We start from the raw sequence: 15103 nt of genomic DNA on the forward strand, positions 1-15103 counted from the left end.
CCATGTTTTGAAATAATAACTAGCTGATGATCTCAGAAGAGTCCCTCAGTTGCCTTTGTGTTCAGAAGCAGAAAATTCCCTAACTTTTCTTTGTTTGAGAACTTGGTTATCTCCATCTGGATCCTCTAGGGGGAAACAGAGGAACCTTGTTTGTTGTGTGAACTCAGCTTTTAGGACTTCTGGTTTCTTTCAGTGTCAGCCTGAACTTCACCCCTAATGCAGGTCCTATGCTTCTGGGACAGCCAGGGTCTGGGGCCAGGTGTGGCCGGGCAGGGAAAAGCTCTGGGCTTGAGCCAGGGGCCAGAGTCTGGACATGGCCTAGCTGGACACTTAACCTTTCTCAGCTCACTCCCCTCATCTGTAACTACCACAGACTTCAATACTGACGTGTCACCTAACCCCACAGGCTTATTCAGCAGCACTGAATCAGGTAGAGGTGAGACTTGACTGTCATCCATCAAGAAGCCACTTATGACATGATGAGCATTACAGTGATAGTGGAATTGTGATGTGGCCTTGTCTGTATATTGCACTTTTATAAGGAAACCATGAAACAAATTCCTGCTACTTTGTTTCCCTGCAAAAGGAAAAGCAGGTTTCCTCTCCTTTTCCTGTTGGCCCTGCTGAAAGTGTGAAGGAAGATTGACAGCAGCAGCAGTGGCTGCCTGATGAGGTACCGCAGAGGTCACTCTGATCTGATGTTTTTCTCAGGAGTTCCTAGACCAGGTGAACAGTGCTGGTGGGAGACTTATCTCATGCTTGTGAGTCCCCATTGACATCAGGAAAGGGTCCAATAGCCATAGTCTCGAGGGAACTGGAGCATCTCTTGGGAACACTAGCAAGTGTGCTCAGTGAAGAAAATATAGAAAACATGGGAAAGGCAAAACAAAACCCCAACTGCATTATTCAGAGGTAACCAAATATTGGTGTGTATCCCTTTGGATATGTTTTCTATTCCTGTATCTATTTCCCAAAGTGATCTTGTACTGCTTTCTTCACTTAATGGCATACAGGCTCAGTTTCTTTGTCACTAAAATATTCTTCACATGATTTTTTGCTGGTAGATAGCATTTCACCATCTACATATATTATTATTTAACAGATGCGCAATTATTGGAAGCCTCTCTTGGGATCTGTGATGTCTCCTGTCTTTGTAATTTTGAGGACTTGTGAAGATTATGGTAAAAACTCAAAAGTCTTCAAAGAGCCAGGACTTTGTCTTCCACGGCATTTTGGGTTTAGGAACAGGAGCTCAACTTTAAGTACCAGTGTATTTTTGACTTCAAACAGGGAACCCCTACTTCAGGAAACTCCTGCTGATACATTGTTACAATGAAGGGAGTCTTAATGAAAACTAGTTTGATCAGCAAGTCAGACTTGGTGTTGGGAACAACTAACATTGCCCTGGGACAGAGTTCTTGGTATTGCCCCACCAACACAGAGTCTTTCTGTTTCTGTTGATGCTTGTCTGTGGGGGAGGTGGGGGAGGTGGGGAAGGAAGAAAGGAAACAAGGTTATAAGGTTCATGTGGTTTTCAAGGCTCCAGGACTTAACAGCATCCATTCTACTTAGCGTTACATGTTTGCCCCCTAGCAACCTATCTCTCAAGAAATTTAGTAGCACATTTGTTATTTAACCCTTCTCTACTTTCTCTTCCCCACCTTCCTCCTCTTTCTTCTGTTACTGGGTGTTGAACCTGGGGTCTTCACACAGAGCTGCATCCCATTTGTTTTACATTTTTATTTTGAGGCAAGGATCTCACAAAGGTTGCTCAAGCCTGGCTTGAGTTTGTCACCCTCCCGCTTCAGTGTCTCAGATTCGCGGGACCTTGCCCAGCCTTTCCCCTCTCCCCATTTCCTTCCTTCCTTAGGCCTTCATTTCTTTCTTTCTTCCTTCTCCTTTCATCTACTTTCTTCATCTGCTTTAGTAACGAGATCATAGTTAAGCAGGAAACCCCCTAAGAAGACTTATCTAATTTTATCTAATTCAAATTGAAGAAAATTGAAAAATTTTGTCATTTCTGCTTGCATTAAATCCTTGTTTCACTGTAGAATTCATTGTAACTTAATAGGTATGTAACTTAATTGATATCAGAAGTTAATTGCTGTAGCTTGTGTTTAAGATTTAATAGGTGTTTCTTTAATCAGATTCCCAGTGAATGGTTGGGAACTGTGGTCCAGGAAGTGATCAGGGGAAATGGGAAACCCGGCTTCATGTCAGGGTGTGCTGAGGATAACTCTGTATGGATAAGTGTCTCATTGTCCTCTAGTGATGACATTCCTTGGCTTCCCTTCCATTTATCTTCAGTTTGATTAGCTGCTAAAGATAAGGATGCATTTTTATTGTCGGTAAGATTACTTTGTGTATTTGTTGAAATAATTTATCTCATAGTTTTCGCTCTGATCCCATAAGTAGATTGGGAGATCCTTCTGACCCCAGGGATTTTTGTCTTCTGTCTTTCCTCTCCTTGCCTCAGTTTTCTTTGTTTGCTTCACCATTCATTTCCAATGGAGTTAGTTTGGGTTTTTGTTGTTAATAAACTGCTATAAGCTCTTCTGTGTTGGGATTCTGAGTCATTTATACTGTACCGACCATCTCCTAATGGTTGGAGGGAGCGGCTCTGAAGCAGGGACTACAGAGCCAAGTGCCTCGGTGGCAGAACAAGGACTGGTACCCAGGGAGTGGGGTCTCATCCAGGGGAGCCTGGTGCTGCCAAAGGAACTGATTCAGTAAAGGAGCTGGGAATCGGTATTTTCCTTTTGTGATGTATGTTTGAAAATTCTTGGTTTTTATGTTGGCTTTTTTTTTTTTTTTTAAAGTTTAGGTCAAACAGAACGTGGCCCAGATTAGGTCCACAAATGGCCTGTATACAGTGTTCACTGTAAGCCAAAGTATACAGTTTGTCTTTCAAAGTTATTATCAGTAAGTAGAATATATGGGTACTAATCAGCCTGACTAGTTGAGATTCATTATTTTAATCATCTTTGACTAGGAACTACCACTTACATAACTGTGCAGTTGAGTTGCTGATAACTTTGTCCTGTTATTTTCTGGTCTCTTGGGTACAAAGCAACTTTTAAAAAAGAAAACGGAGTTTTAGGCTAACAGAGCTCTAATCAAGCCTCTAATTTTCATGTACGTAGTTTTCAGATTTCTAAATAGCAGTGTTCTCAACTGAACCGAAAGCATCTATTAATACGATAACTGTAGGTTGCCAGAATTTAAAAATGTATTAGCAACTTGAAGTTGAAAAAATTGAAAATTAATCTTGGTTCTAATTACCAGATGGTAATTCATATAACTTCTTTTTCTTTCTTTGAAAGATTTGAACATGGAATTCAATCCTTCAGATCATCCTCGGGCCAGCACAATATTCCTCAGTAAATCTCAGACGGACGGTAGGTTTCTAATTTATTGTATCTTTTAAACAACAACTAAAATAATTTGTGTTGAGAGTATAAGTCTTAATTTTCCACTAGATTTGATTTTTCGGTGTAGAATGGAAAGTCCTTTAATTACCCTAAATATATTGTTTCTTGGAGGCTACCTTTGTTTTTTTTTTCCTTTCATTATACTTTTTGGAATTTCACATTTGAAGCAACTATTTTGCCATTTACCTGGATTATAGGGATCTACATACATTGCATAGCAGTAGTTTCAGTTCTGAGAGTCATAAACTTCTCTTTAATTGTGAGTAGTTGGATAAATTTTCAAAAGATCAGTTGTTTGTGTAAAAAGAAAAGAAAAATAAGCCTTATGTAAAAGCATCATTAATAATCTCTTTTATATCCTTGAGCGCTAACTTTAGAGCCCTTTGTTACAAGAGAAATAGGATAAAATTTACATAAAAATCAGATCTTCTTGGTAAGGATATCTGTCAAAAGAGTATATATAAGAATAGCTCCTCAGTAATGGTTAGGTAACAGTTTGGTGAGGTATAATATATATATAAAACTGGTGATCTTTAATTAAGTGGGCTGCTAACTTGATTTCTGCATATTTTCTTGAAAATATTTCCAAGGAAAAGAATAAATCAGGTAGGTATCCCATACTTGCAAAGTAAAATTTGAATTGGGGTCACCCCCCACACCTTCCAGAAAAACAGCGTCATTTTTTCCTAGTGAAATGGGAAGCCATTGAGGAGGATAGATTATTGCCTGCGAAGGAAAGTGACCATGAGAATGCAGGCTTGGGACAATGAAAAATGAGGGTCAAAAACAATTTTAGAAATGTAAAGAGCTTGGTGTGGTAGAAGTAACCAGGAAGGCTACTTGCCTTTAGATTTGGTACTTGCTTACTGTGAACTCAGAGACAGACCAGCATTATTCAGAAAATGTTTTTCCAGTTTTTCATGAAATCATTTCAGAGTCTCTGAGTGGATGACACATACCTTGATTGTCCTGGTGAAAGGAAATGATCTTACAGAAGAAGAATTGTTCCAGAAATAGCTCAGGAGCATATATCCTGCCCCTCCCATTTCCTCTTCGTCACATTTCCCTTCTTTGACTGGAATATTAGGGTTTTAATTACTTTGAAGTTTGTTTATTGCTTCAATGTAAAAATGTTAGATTTCTCCACAATGTAAACATAGTTAAATCTAACAGGTTGCAACCAAAAGAAAAAACATAACCAATATTGTCTCCTCCCAGTCCTCCTAGGATTGTTTCCCTCTGCTTTCTGTCCAGTGACATCTCCAACACCACCTCTGCTGTTTCTCTCCCACCACTTCCCTATTGGACCCTTCCCAGAGTGTGGAGAGTGAGGTTACCCCAGGGCATTTTCCTTTCTGCAACTGTAGACCACTTCTGTGCTACCACAATTTGTTGAAGTTTCGTGAAACTCCCACTCTTGGCTTCCTGTGTTCAAACAGGCCAATTTGCCGAAGACAAGTCCATCTAATAAATAATCATTTTTCCCTAATTAAAAGAAATAAGTTTTTAAAAATAAGTAACTTTAATGAATTACTTTTTGGTGAAATGATTGTCAGAGTACTGGCTGGCAAATTGGACCTGAGAGGTCCTTCCTATAAGCTGCTTCTCAAATGTTTTAATAAGCTTTTTCTCCATTAACTCTTATAATTGTCATATTCCCAGTGTTCTGTCTCTTAGCCTCACATCTTTCTGATCTGTACACGTGGCATTTGTGTCATCTGAGCCTAACCAGATTTTTCTCTGCAGAGTTGAACACCCTCATGCCTGTATACCTGGTGGACATCCTTACAATGAAGGCTGTAGGTTCCTCTTATTCAATGTTTCTTAGATGGAATGAACTGCATTTCCTATCCTGTTTGTGTCCTTAAGCCAGAAGGATTTGACTTTTCCTAGACTCATCCCTGTTCCCAATTCTCACTTACTGGTTCTGATGCTGGGGCTGATTTGTTCTTTGTTAAGAGATATCCTATAGGAGCACCTGCACCATAGAACTTTGCAAAGACTGTACATTCTTTTCATTTTCTTTTTTTAAGAAACTGTTAGGCATTTACCGGCACACCCTCATATTTATGTACTTCAGGGAGTCTTGAGTTTTATCTTCTTTGGCCAGTGACTTTTTCTTTTCCATTCTCTTGCCTGCCACCTTGGTTTGGACTCAGTTTCTCTCTTGCCTTACTGTAACAGTCCCTAGTTGTGTCTCCCTGCTTTTGAGTTTGTCCCTCTGTAGGCCTGTGTCTGTGTTGCTGCTGAGTCTATATATCAGATGAAGAAAGGCTTTGTAAATCAGATGTGATTGTGCCTTTGCTTACTTAAAAGCATATTGGAGGGAGTGGGGTGAGACTGCGCTTGCTCAGGCAGGCCTCACACTCATCATGCTGCCTCTTCTCAGCGAGGGGTTACAGGTGCACACCACCATCACGTCCAGTTTACTACCACTCTTTTAATTACTCCCCAGTTGCCTAGGGATTGGGTTGCAGATACTCAAGGCTCTTTGTGACAAAGCCTCTGTCATTGTACTCTGTCTCGTCTTGCTACCTGTGTACTTCAGCCATAGTGAAATGCTTGTAGTTCTTTGTCTTCGCCACTTGTTTTATACTCTTTTTAGGTGCCTGGATTTCCCCCTCTGTCTTTGACACACAGTTCTTTTTTGTCTTCAAGTCTCTTCCTCTATGAAGATCTTGAGCCCTCAAGATGATTTAAATGGACCTTCAGTGAATTGCCACCTTAACTGATAAATGCTTTTTCAGAGTCTGAACTGTATTGTGGTATATAAGCCAGTGCTGAGTCTGCTGCCCTAAGAGAAAAGAGCACATTGATACTGGGTCTCCATCTTTGAGTGCCTCATGAATGTACAACCTAGCTGGTAGAAAGAAAGATGCCACCTAGAAGCATACTTGACCTGACTGTGAGAATTCTTCACCTGTATAAACTTACTTTTCCATACTTAACTTTTCTCACACTTCTAGGAGTACTAGAGCAGATCCCAGTTCTGTTTTTCATCCGCTCGATTAATTGGAAAAATCTTGTAATCTGAGACAGTAAGGTCCACAGCACCTGTTAGTTTCCTTTCTTCTGAATCCGATGACTTCTCTTTAAGGTTGATGTGCTCCTTCTGTGGCTGACATCAAGTGTTAGGATAGGAAGCCATTGTTGAGTGCTGATAGTTATATTAGGGCAGCTGCTGTTTGTACTAGTTATGTAGCTCTCCAGTGTTTGTGGCTTGCTCTCCTCCTCCACCGGCCTTCTTTCTACCCCCCCCCCCCATCACTCCCTACTTGTCTAACAGACAAATCCTGTGAGGGTCATTAGAGTTTCTTGCTTGTTAAATTCCTTTTCTTTGTGGATATCAAAGAGCTTTAGGTCTTTTTGTCCTTGTTCAAAAAGAGACTGGAAAACTCAGGAAAACTGACTGTGTACTGATTAGAGCTCCCCAGCTGGCTGAAGTTGAGTGTTTTATTCAAATGCAGCATGACTGTTACCTGTTACTTCTTTGCACAAATGATATGTCTTGCAGATTTCCTTTGTAAAAGAGCCATTCAACAAAGGGACCAAGGTTTCATCTTGGGATGGAGGAAATTGCTGGGTGAGAGAGAACCAGGCCTGCCTTCTGTTTTTGGTGTGCAGTTCTTGCTTGTAGGGGAGAACCCATGTAGTTCCTGATATCTGTTCCTTTTGTTTATACATTTTAATTCATTGTTTTCAAAGTTAGGAGAGCTTATTATTGAGTATTAGGAAAGCAACATCTTTTATCTTTTAATTATACGGTTTAAAAGTTCTTTGCTTTAAAAAGAGATTTTGAACAAAACTAAAGCTTTTCGTGTGTCTATATTCAGTATTGACTGTGACTCACAAACGTCCCTTGAAATAATTAAGGAATAAAAACTACTCTTTGAGTGGCCTGAAACCAAAGTGGAAAGATAAAATTTAGAAACAAAAATATGAGTATGTATTTTTTGCATATCCTTTTGTAAACCATGAAATTGAAACTATTTTGCGGCCATCTTCTTTGTGAAGTCATATTTTTGTGTATGGGAACCAGTGAACTTTTGCTTCATGAGAGGACCAGCCTTTTTGTCCTCCTTTTATCTGGCATTCAAGAGTAGCTGCCCCATGTCCTTCTGGGGTCTCTTCCTGCAGAGCTTCCCATGACTGTCTTCTGCTGCCCTCTTTACCACCTTCATGGGTGCTGGATTCTGCAAAGCCTCCTGTCCAGCCCCTGGGCCTGTCATCTGTGTCTCCCTGGGACTTGGTATAGAAGGCTTTTGCAGTCACGTGCTGAAGCATCCATAGAGACCAAAGATTTCACATTAGTGATTTGCATTTTTCTTCTTACACACCATGGGAAATAACTTTGTGAGCTCCCTCACATGTTTTTATGCTAATATTAAAAATTGTTCATCCTAGCCAACGATGTAACTTCTGATATATTGTAAGTATTGATATTTTAAAATAAAATTAACCTTTTAAAAAGTGTTTCCAATAAAATGTTAATATTTTAGTATCACTTGATATTCATTAGTCATTTAAAAACACATAAATATGTTGTTTCACAAAAGTTGAAATCTTGTGTCATTCCATTTTTATCTTGCACTTGAATTTCCATTTCATTTTCTCCACAGAATTTTAGCCTATTTTAACATACTTTTATTTCTGAAAGTTATTTATCATGTTATGCTTTTATAAATATATGGGCTAGCCGGGCATGGTGGCTCACGTCTGTAATCCCAGCACTCGGGATGCTGAGGTGGGAGGATCCTTGTGAGTTTGAGACCAGCCTGGGCTACAAAGTGAGCTCAAGGCCAGCCTGAACTGCATAGCGAGACCCTGTCTCAAAAAGACAAACAAAACAAATATATATATATATATATATATATATATATATATGGGCTTAAATTTAATTTTTATTTCTGGTAATTATAAGGTTTAAAATGTTAAAAAAATTTAGATTGAGGTATTATTAATCCTCAGTCAAAACAGTACAGACATTTGAAAATGTTAGTAAGTAATTATTAAACCTAAAAGGAAAATATTTTGGAAAAACATCTTACTGAGATACTTCTGTGTTGAATATTACTTATTATGGAAAGGAAGCAGTATTCATCATCTCAAAGCCTTTGTTTTGTTTTGTTACCAGGGATCGAACTCAAGACCTCATGCTTGCCGGGCAAGCACTTGAGCCAGTGAGCTAAATCCCTGGCCCAAAGCCTTTTCTCTTTTTTGTGGTTCTGGTGTTGAACTCAGCACTTCTCTACCACAGAGCTGTACCTTCAGCTCTTGTCATTTTATTTTGAGACATGGTCTCATAAGTTGCCCAGGCTGGCCTTGAACTTGTAATCCTCCTGTCTTCGCTTCCTGAGTAGTTGAGATTACAACTGTGTATCTCATGCCTTGGCAAAGCCATTCTTTAGAGATGTAAGTGCTGAGGAACTTTGTTTGTATATGTGAATACACAAGAATAGGGAGAGTTTTGTTATAGTAACATCAAGCCTGCTGAAGGAACTCAGATACATGATAAATGAAGAAATCCCTACTTTCACGCTCATATCCTCAGCCTCTTTTTTGACTTAAATAAATGTTTGTCAGAACGCTACCTATCTTTCATGTCATTATCAAATCGGTCAAATTGGACTTACTTTCTGCCAGCAAAGGTCTGATTACGTTGTGTAACGTGTTAGTTCCTATGCTCCTGGTGGCCCTTGCTCTGCTGGTCACACACGTGGGCCCAGGTAGGCAGAGGCAGGCACTTGCCTGCCTGCTGCCTGCTGCAGCAGCTTTCCAGTCCTTTGCTTTCTTGGTCCTGATGGAAACTGTCATCACTGGAAAGCAACATCTTTTATCTTTTAATTTTATAGTTTAGAGCTTCTTTGCTTTAAAAAATGATTTTGAACAAAATTAAAGCTTTTTGTGGTCTGTATTCAAGGTGGGGATTATCGGTGATTCACAAGAGTCTCTTGAAATAATTAAGGTATAGAAACTATTCTTTGAGTGGCTTGAAGCACTGGGGCCCTCTGTAGGATGGGAATTGCTGCTCTGGCTCTGCAATTCCCTGCTCAGTGTTCTAGGAGGTTTTCATGCTGGTTAGCACAGGTCCTGGTGGGGTCTCTATGAAGCTAAAAGAAAGGCAGTGACAGAACAACTTGTTGGCCCCACACCTCCCTGCCCTACCTCAGCCAGATTAAAGCTGTCTTTATATATCTGGGTTGGAGATCAGCCTTCAGTTAACTGGACAAAGTCTTGCCTGTCTTGCCTAGTTGGCTTCCATCTACTGGTTTCAGTGATTGTTCTACCTGAGCCTTCTGAGTGACTGGCTAGCGTTACAGACATGTACCACTGCTGCTGGCTTTATTATCACTGATTTTTAATTAGTACACAATTCTACATCTTTATGGGGTACACTGTGGTATTTTGATATATTTGTACACATTATTTATTGATCAATTAAAGATTCTTAGATTGTCCATCATCTCAAACACTTAATATTTTTTGTTCTAAGAACGTTAAAATCCCTTCTGCTATTTGACATTATGCTCAGCATAATAGAACACTAGTCTCTTACTGTCCCCTTGTTCCTTCCAGGCCTGTGGTAACTACTGTTGTGCTACTTCGGTGAGCTCAACATCTTTTGATTTCACATACAGATTAAATCGTACTGTATGTCTTCCCTGTTTATGTGATCTCCAGGTCATCTGGATGTGCTTATTTTTATGGTTTGTAAATAAAGTACATGTCTGTTTATCCACTATATGACATGTTTGCTTCCTCATTTTGCAAACTTAGAAAGAAAATGAAACACAAGGTTGAAGGCAGTGTTGGGAAACTCCTTGTAGAAACTCATGAGGTTGTGACAGTCTGCTTGTTTGTTTTATGCTGTGGTTTCACTTTCTCTCACCTTTTCTAACTTTAGTAAAAAGAGATGCACATCTTTGGAGGCAGGAGGATGTAGTAATAGGTGTATACTTCCCTCTCTCAGGTCTGACCTGGACATGACCCTCTTCTACCAGTTCAGGTCTCCTCTCTGCCATTGTCCTGGAGGCAGAGAGGCCAGATTCTCTGGACTAGACCAAGCCTTGTTATCTAAATGGACAGGGCAGTCCTCTTTGGATGCTGTTCTTTATTTTTCTTGGAGCACTACCCACTCCAATGTCTGATCTCTTGGGTGTTCCAGTTTTAATAAAGCTATTTGCACTGTGTAATCTCAGCTAAATCAGTTAAACATGGAAAGTCAGTTTTTCTCATTATGCTTTTTTACTGTATCCTCTGCTAATAACACTTCCCCCAGATCCAATAATCAGTTACTACTCAGTATGCATGTCCCAGAGCAGAAGTTGTTGGTAATGATTGACCCCACTGGGGATAGCTGGATGCCCTCCATGATAGCCAATACCTGCTGCCTGTGGAAGGTAGGGTCTTGTTTGTTCAGCTGGAGGACTGTGTTTCTGCATCTTATCACCTCTCTTAGTGCAGAGTCCTCTTTTGTGCTGCCCACAACACCTCACACCAGAAGGCAGGGTCTGACCAAGAGAGGGAATGAACACTAGCCTGAGAGCAGAGGGCATGTCTGATGCCTGTGTGCTCGCTGATCTTTCTCTGTCCATGTTTTCCTAATATAGATAGGCCTTCTACCTTCTGTTTAAGAGCTGCTACCACATACTTTGGAAGCAAACCAGGAAGAGATTAGGTTGTAATGCTGCCAGTCAACATTTTAGAGTAGGGAAATGACAGTATACACAGCACTTACAATCTTACCTAAAAGTCTTTTGAGGCCTCGCTTCCACCATGGGCCAGACTAGTTACAACTGAAGTATATTGAATGTGATCATTAAAGAATTAATGTTCAATTAAAATGCTAACACACTAACAGAAGAATGGGCATGTATTTATGTTGGTATGTTTATGTATGAATACTTGTTTCTTTGCATATATTTATTAGTATGCCCATTTGCAAAAGTGCACATAATGCATCTATATAATGTGCACAGAGAAAAGAACTAAGGACATAGACCATACTATCAATAGTGATTATATCTGGATTGTTACTTACTACTGTTTTCTTTGTAGACTATTTTCTAAGTTCTAATTTTTATTTGTAGTTATGTTTTCTTTCTTACACGACTGTATTTTTCAAGTTTTCTATGCAACTTCATTTCTTTAATAATCAGTGGTAGTTTTAGAAGAACAGTACATAGCTGGAAGTTTCTGTGCTTTTGAAGAAAACATTTGGCCCCAGCTATTCTCTGGGGAGCAGAAAACACTCAGAGTTGGTCAGCAAGGTAGATGTATATTTATTTTTTTGAATAATTTTCTCCTATGTCTGTGTCTGCCTCCTATTATCTATCCTACAGTTTTCTTCTCTCTGATTGTTCAGTCCTGGACATCTTTGAAAAATTTTCTGTCTTTTTTGTCTCATCTGCCTTGCTTATTAGATTTCCTTTTGAGTGCACAGAATGTTCCATTTTTCTGGGCCTGGGTAGAGGACTACCTAATTTTAAATGTTTCTGGAATCTCAGGTATTTCTTGAGTGATTGGAACTAGGAGTTGAAAGCAGTTAGGAACTAAGGCCTCACCTATGACCTCCTGTCAGGAGCCCAGCCAGGCAGGATCTTTGGTGTACACATCAAGATGAGCTCAGCAGTTGTATTTGAAATAAGTGAGTGATTGAATCTACTGCAGTAGTGAAATCTGCAGGAGTTGTGTGATAATTTAACTTACAGTAAGACAAAATTAGGGACTTTTAATTTGACTTCAAAGCTTGATGTTTGACATCGACAGGAAAAAAAAAATAAAACCTTTCTTTGAACCAGACTTTTGCAATCTGCATTGGCTATGCTGTCTAAGCAATCAGTTACCCTTATCTCCAAAGGAAATGCTATTAATTCCTTACATGTAAGAGAAGCCTCCACATTCAGAGTAATCAGCAAGCTAAGTAACTTGTCTTTATAGAATAGCTTAGCACTGTGCATAACAAGTCCTAATACTCATTCTGTTTTTAAGCGGAACACATTTCATGCAGATTCCAGGGGACTCAGCATCCTTGATGCTGCTCCCGGTTGTAGGATATTAGAGAGAAAAGGGCTCAGCCAACCTCTTGTCCCTGTCCTCCTCCCTCCTATTCTAGTCACTCCCTGCGTGGCCCTCTGTTGGTTGCTTCCTTATTTCCAGAAGAAGGAACTTGGATTAAGGTGGTATCTTCAGACCTCCTTAGTTCAGTCCTAATGTCCTGTGGCTGACTGATGACTGACACTTGGCCATTGGAGGGCTGCTTTAGAAATGCAAGACAGGAAACCAAGATAGGTTTTTAAATGTCTGTCCATGAAAGAAGTTAGCTGAAATTGTGTTTATATTTTTAACAGATCTTTAGGAATTAGGCACTAGATTTTTCTAGGAAGTTGTAAGGCAGAAACTACTTCTTTGACATTGTGGTACAGTACCTGTTAGGATCTTATGTGAAATTTGCTCTCAGATTGCAACACTGCCAATTACTTCTCATTTTGCCATTGTTCTGGAAGAGCCTTATAATGTATTTTAATGGTAATGTTAACAGTGCTTTTACTGATTTTATGTAGCTTATTTTTAAACCTCTACATTCTTTGTTTTTTTAATCTTAAAACCAAATCCTCTACACTCTATTTAAAGACATTATGTACTGTTGCTATAGCCAATTAAAAATCCTCTCAACAAAATATCATAGATTAGATGAAAGGATATCACTATTATTTTTCTCTAAGATGAGATCTATGATCCAAAACAATTTATTACTTGTTTTTCCTAACAAAGCAAAGTATAGCTGTCAATGCATTTAATTATGTATGAATTCTGAGAACTCCATAAATTTTAATTTTTAGTAAACAGGCATATTGAGGTCTTAAAACAATTAAAGCCAGCTGTTAATAATGAGTTGATATATTACCTTCATCATTACCTGAAACATAATAGTTAAAACATTTTGTGCTTTAGAGCTGATTAATGTCCTTTGTTTGAGAGACATACTGAGATTTGGATAATTTTGTCTGCCTTCTTTTGGTGCTGCTGTAAGAGTCTCCTTATTTATTATTCCTCTTATGATAGACTCTTACTTAGTCCAGCTCCAGCTGGCCTAGGATAAGAGGACTACCTAATTTTAAATGTTTCTGGAATCTCAGGTATTTCTTGAGTGATTGGAACTAGGAGTTGAAAGCAGTTAGGAACTAAGGCCTCACCTATGTACTTCTCAGCATGGCTACTGACAATCAGCATCAGGTTTGGTGATTCGTTGTGGGACTCATGGAACCGGAAATACAGATATATTCATGTCTGTGACTATGCAATAAAGAGAAATAAAGTAAAATCAGTACAAGGAGAGGAGGGTCATGGGCAAGGTTCAGATCATTTGTAAGCCCGCAGTAAAAGTCTCGTCTTCGTTTCTCCAGCAGGTCTGAGCGGTGAAAATGTGACATGCTGGCAGCCAGCTAAGCACAGGGACTTTTTGAGGACTGAGACTATAAGGAAAGCAGGTGCTCATCATAGACCACATTGTACAGACAGTGTAGAGCCAGTGTGTACTCTTACCAGTTTGGGCAATTGTAGCAAATCTGTGGCACACATGCTGTGGCGGGGTCTTTGTATCATTGAAAACTCTAAAAGGCTTACCATCACTGAGTTAGGGAATGATGGGAACCCTCCCTCAACCAGGTTCCTAGGGCCAAGGGCAGTGAGATCTGCTTTGTGTTCTCTGTCTTAAACAGCAGAGATGTGGCCCTTCCATACCTTCAGGCTAGCTCCTGGCTGTGATCAACTAGGTTTCTGAGTATGTTCAAACTCAAGATTCTTAGGAGAAAGAATTAGCCCAGTTGCAGAGAAATAGGACAAGTGAAACCATGGACATTAGGGATTCTTCCTGTTTAAAGAGAGACAGGTGCTTCATTTGGGGTTCAGAAGATGTTCTGAAAGACAGCCATGGGTTACACGTATGGTAAGCTTCTCAGGCTGACTGCAGACTGCAGCTTGCAGAAGCCCTTATACGAAGGGCATTGTAGAATGATAGAGATAAATGGTACCTGAGTGGATCCCTGGAGTACCCTAGCTTTCAAATCATTTCTCTGAGGGAGGTAGGGTACTGTGTGGGTGGTCAGCTGCACCAAGGCCGCAAATGCCTAAGAGATTCTGTTAACAGATTCAGATGCCCTTTCGTGTTTTGTAATACTGTATGTAGTCTTAGTAAATCTGTAAATTTAGACTTCTGATTGAACCCAGTTGGAGTTCATGATAATGGTCTGATTCATCCCTAAGATGGATCCTTGAAGGTGCTGTACAAGAATAGCGAATGTCTCTATAATGTTCCTGTATGTCTACTGTGGTGTTTATTATTTTTAACACTTTCTTGGTAAAACTTTCAATCTAAAGTATTAAAAGATTCTATTTTTAGCCCTCTCTTCTGTGTCTGAATAATTCTTAATGTCAGTCTGTTTAAGAAGCTGTGGTATTTCTGAAAGAAACATTTCTTGAAGCATAAATTATCTTTTATCTGCTGTATACTGTTGAAGTGACACAAGATGGCTCTTTTTTTTTTTTTTTTTTAATCGGTACCAGGGATCGAACTCATGACTGCCTGCTTGCAATGCAGGTGCTTAGGCCGCTGAGCTAAATCCCCAGCCCCTAAGATGTAATGGGAAGACTATAAGTCTCTTGCACAAACC

General features: G+C 39.6%; 1 protein-coding gene across 4 annotated transcripts in view; it reads left to right on the forward strand.

The window, feature by feature from the left end:
• The window catches only part of Ccny (cyclin Y), a 203463-nt gene that overhangs the window by 133994 nt on the left and 54366 nt on the right, over window positions 1-15103 (forward strand). For 3 of the 4 annotated variants that reach the window (XM_063253663.1, XM_003468619.5, XM_063253664.1), the window contains one exon: window positions 3324-3398. In XM_063253663.1, coding sequence (XP_063109733.1) covers window positions 3332-3398 — 67 coding nt within the window. In that variant the 5' untranslated portion in view covers window positions 3324-3331. Of the gene's footprint in view, window positions 1-2233; window positions 2349-3323; window positions 3399-15103 lie in introns of those variants that run through there. The other variant, XM_013151242.3, reaches the window with a different exon arrangement.

This window comes from Cavia porcellus, unplaced genomic scaffold, assembly GCF_034190915.1.
Source record: "Cavia porcellus strain 051 isolate PalLab524CR breed Dunkin Hartley unplaced genomic scaffold, mCavPor4.1 scaffold_7, whole genome shotgun sequence".
NCBI classification, from domain to species: Eukaryota; Metazoa; Chordata; class Mammalia; order Rodentia; family Caviidae; genus Cavia; species Cavia porcellus.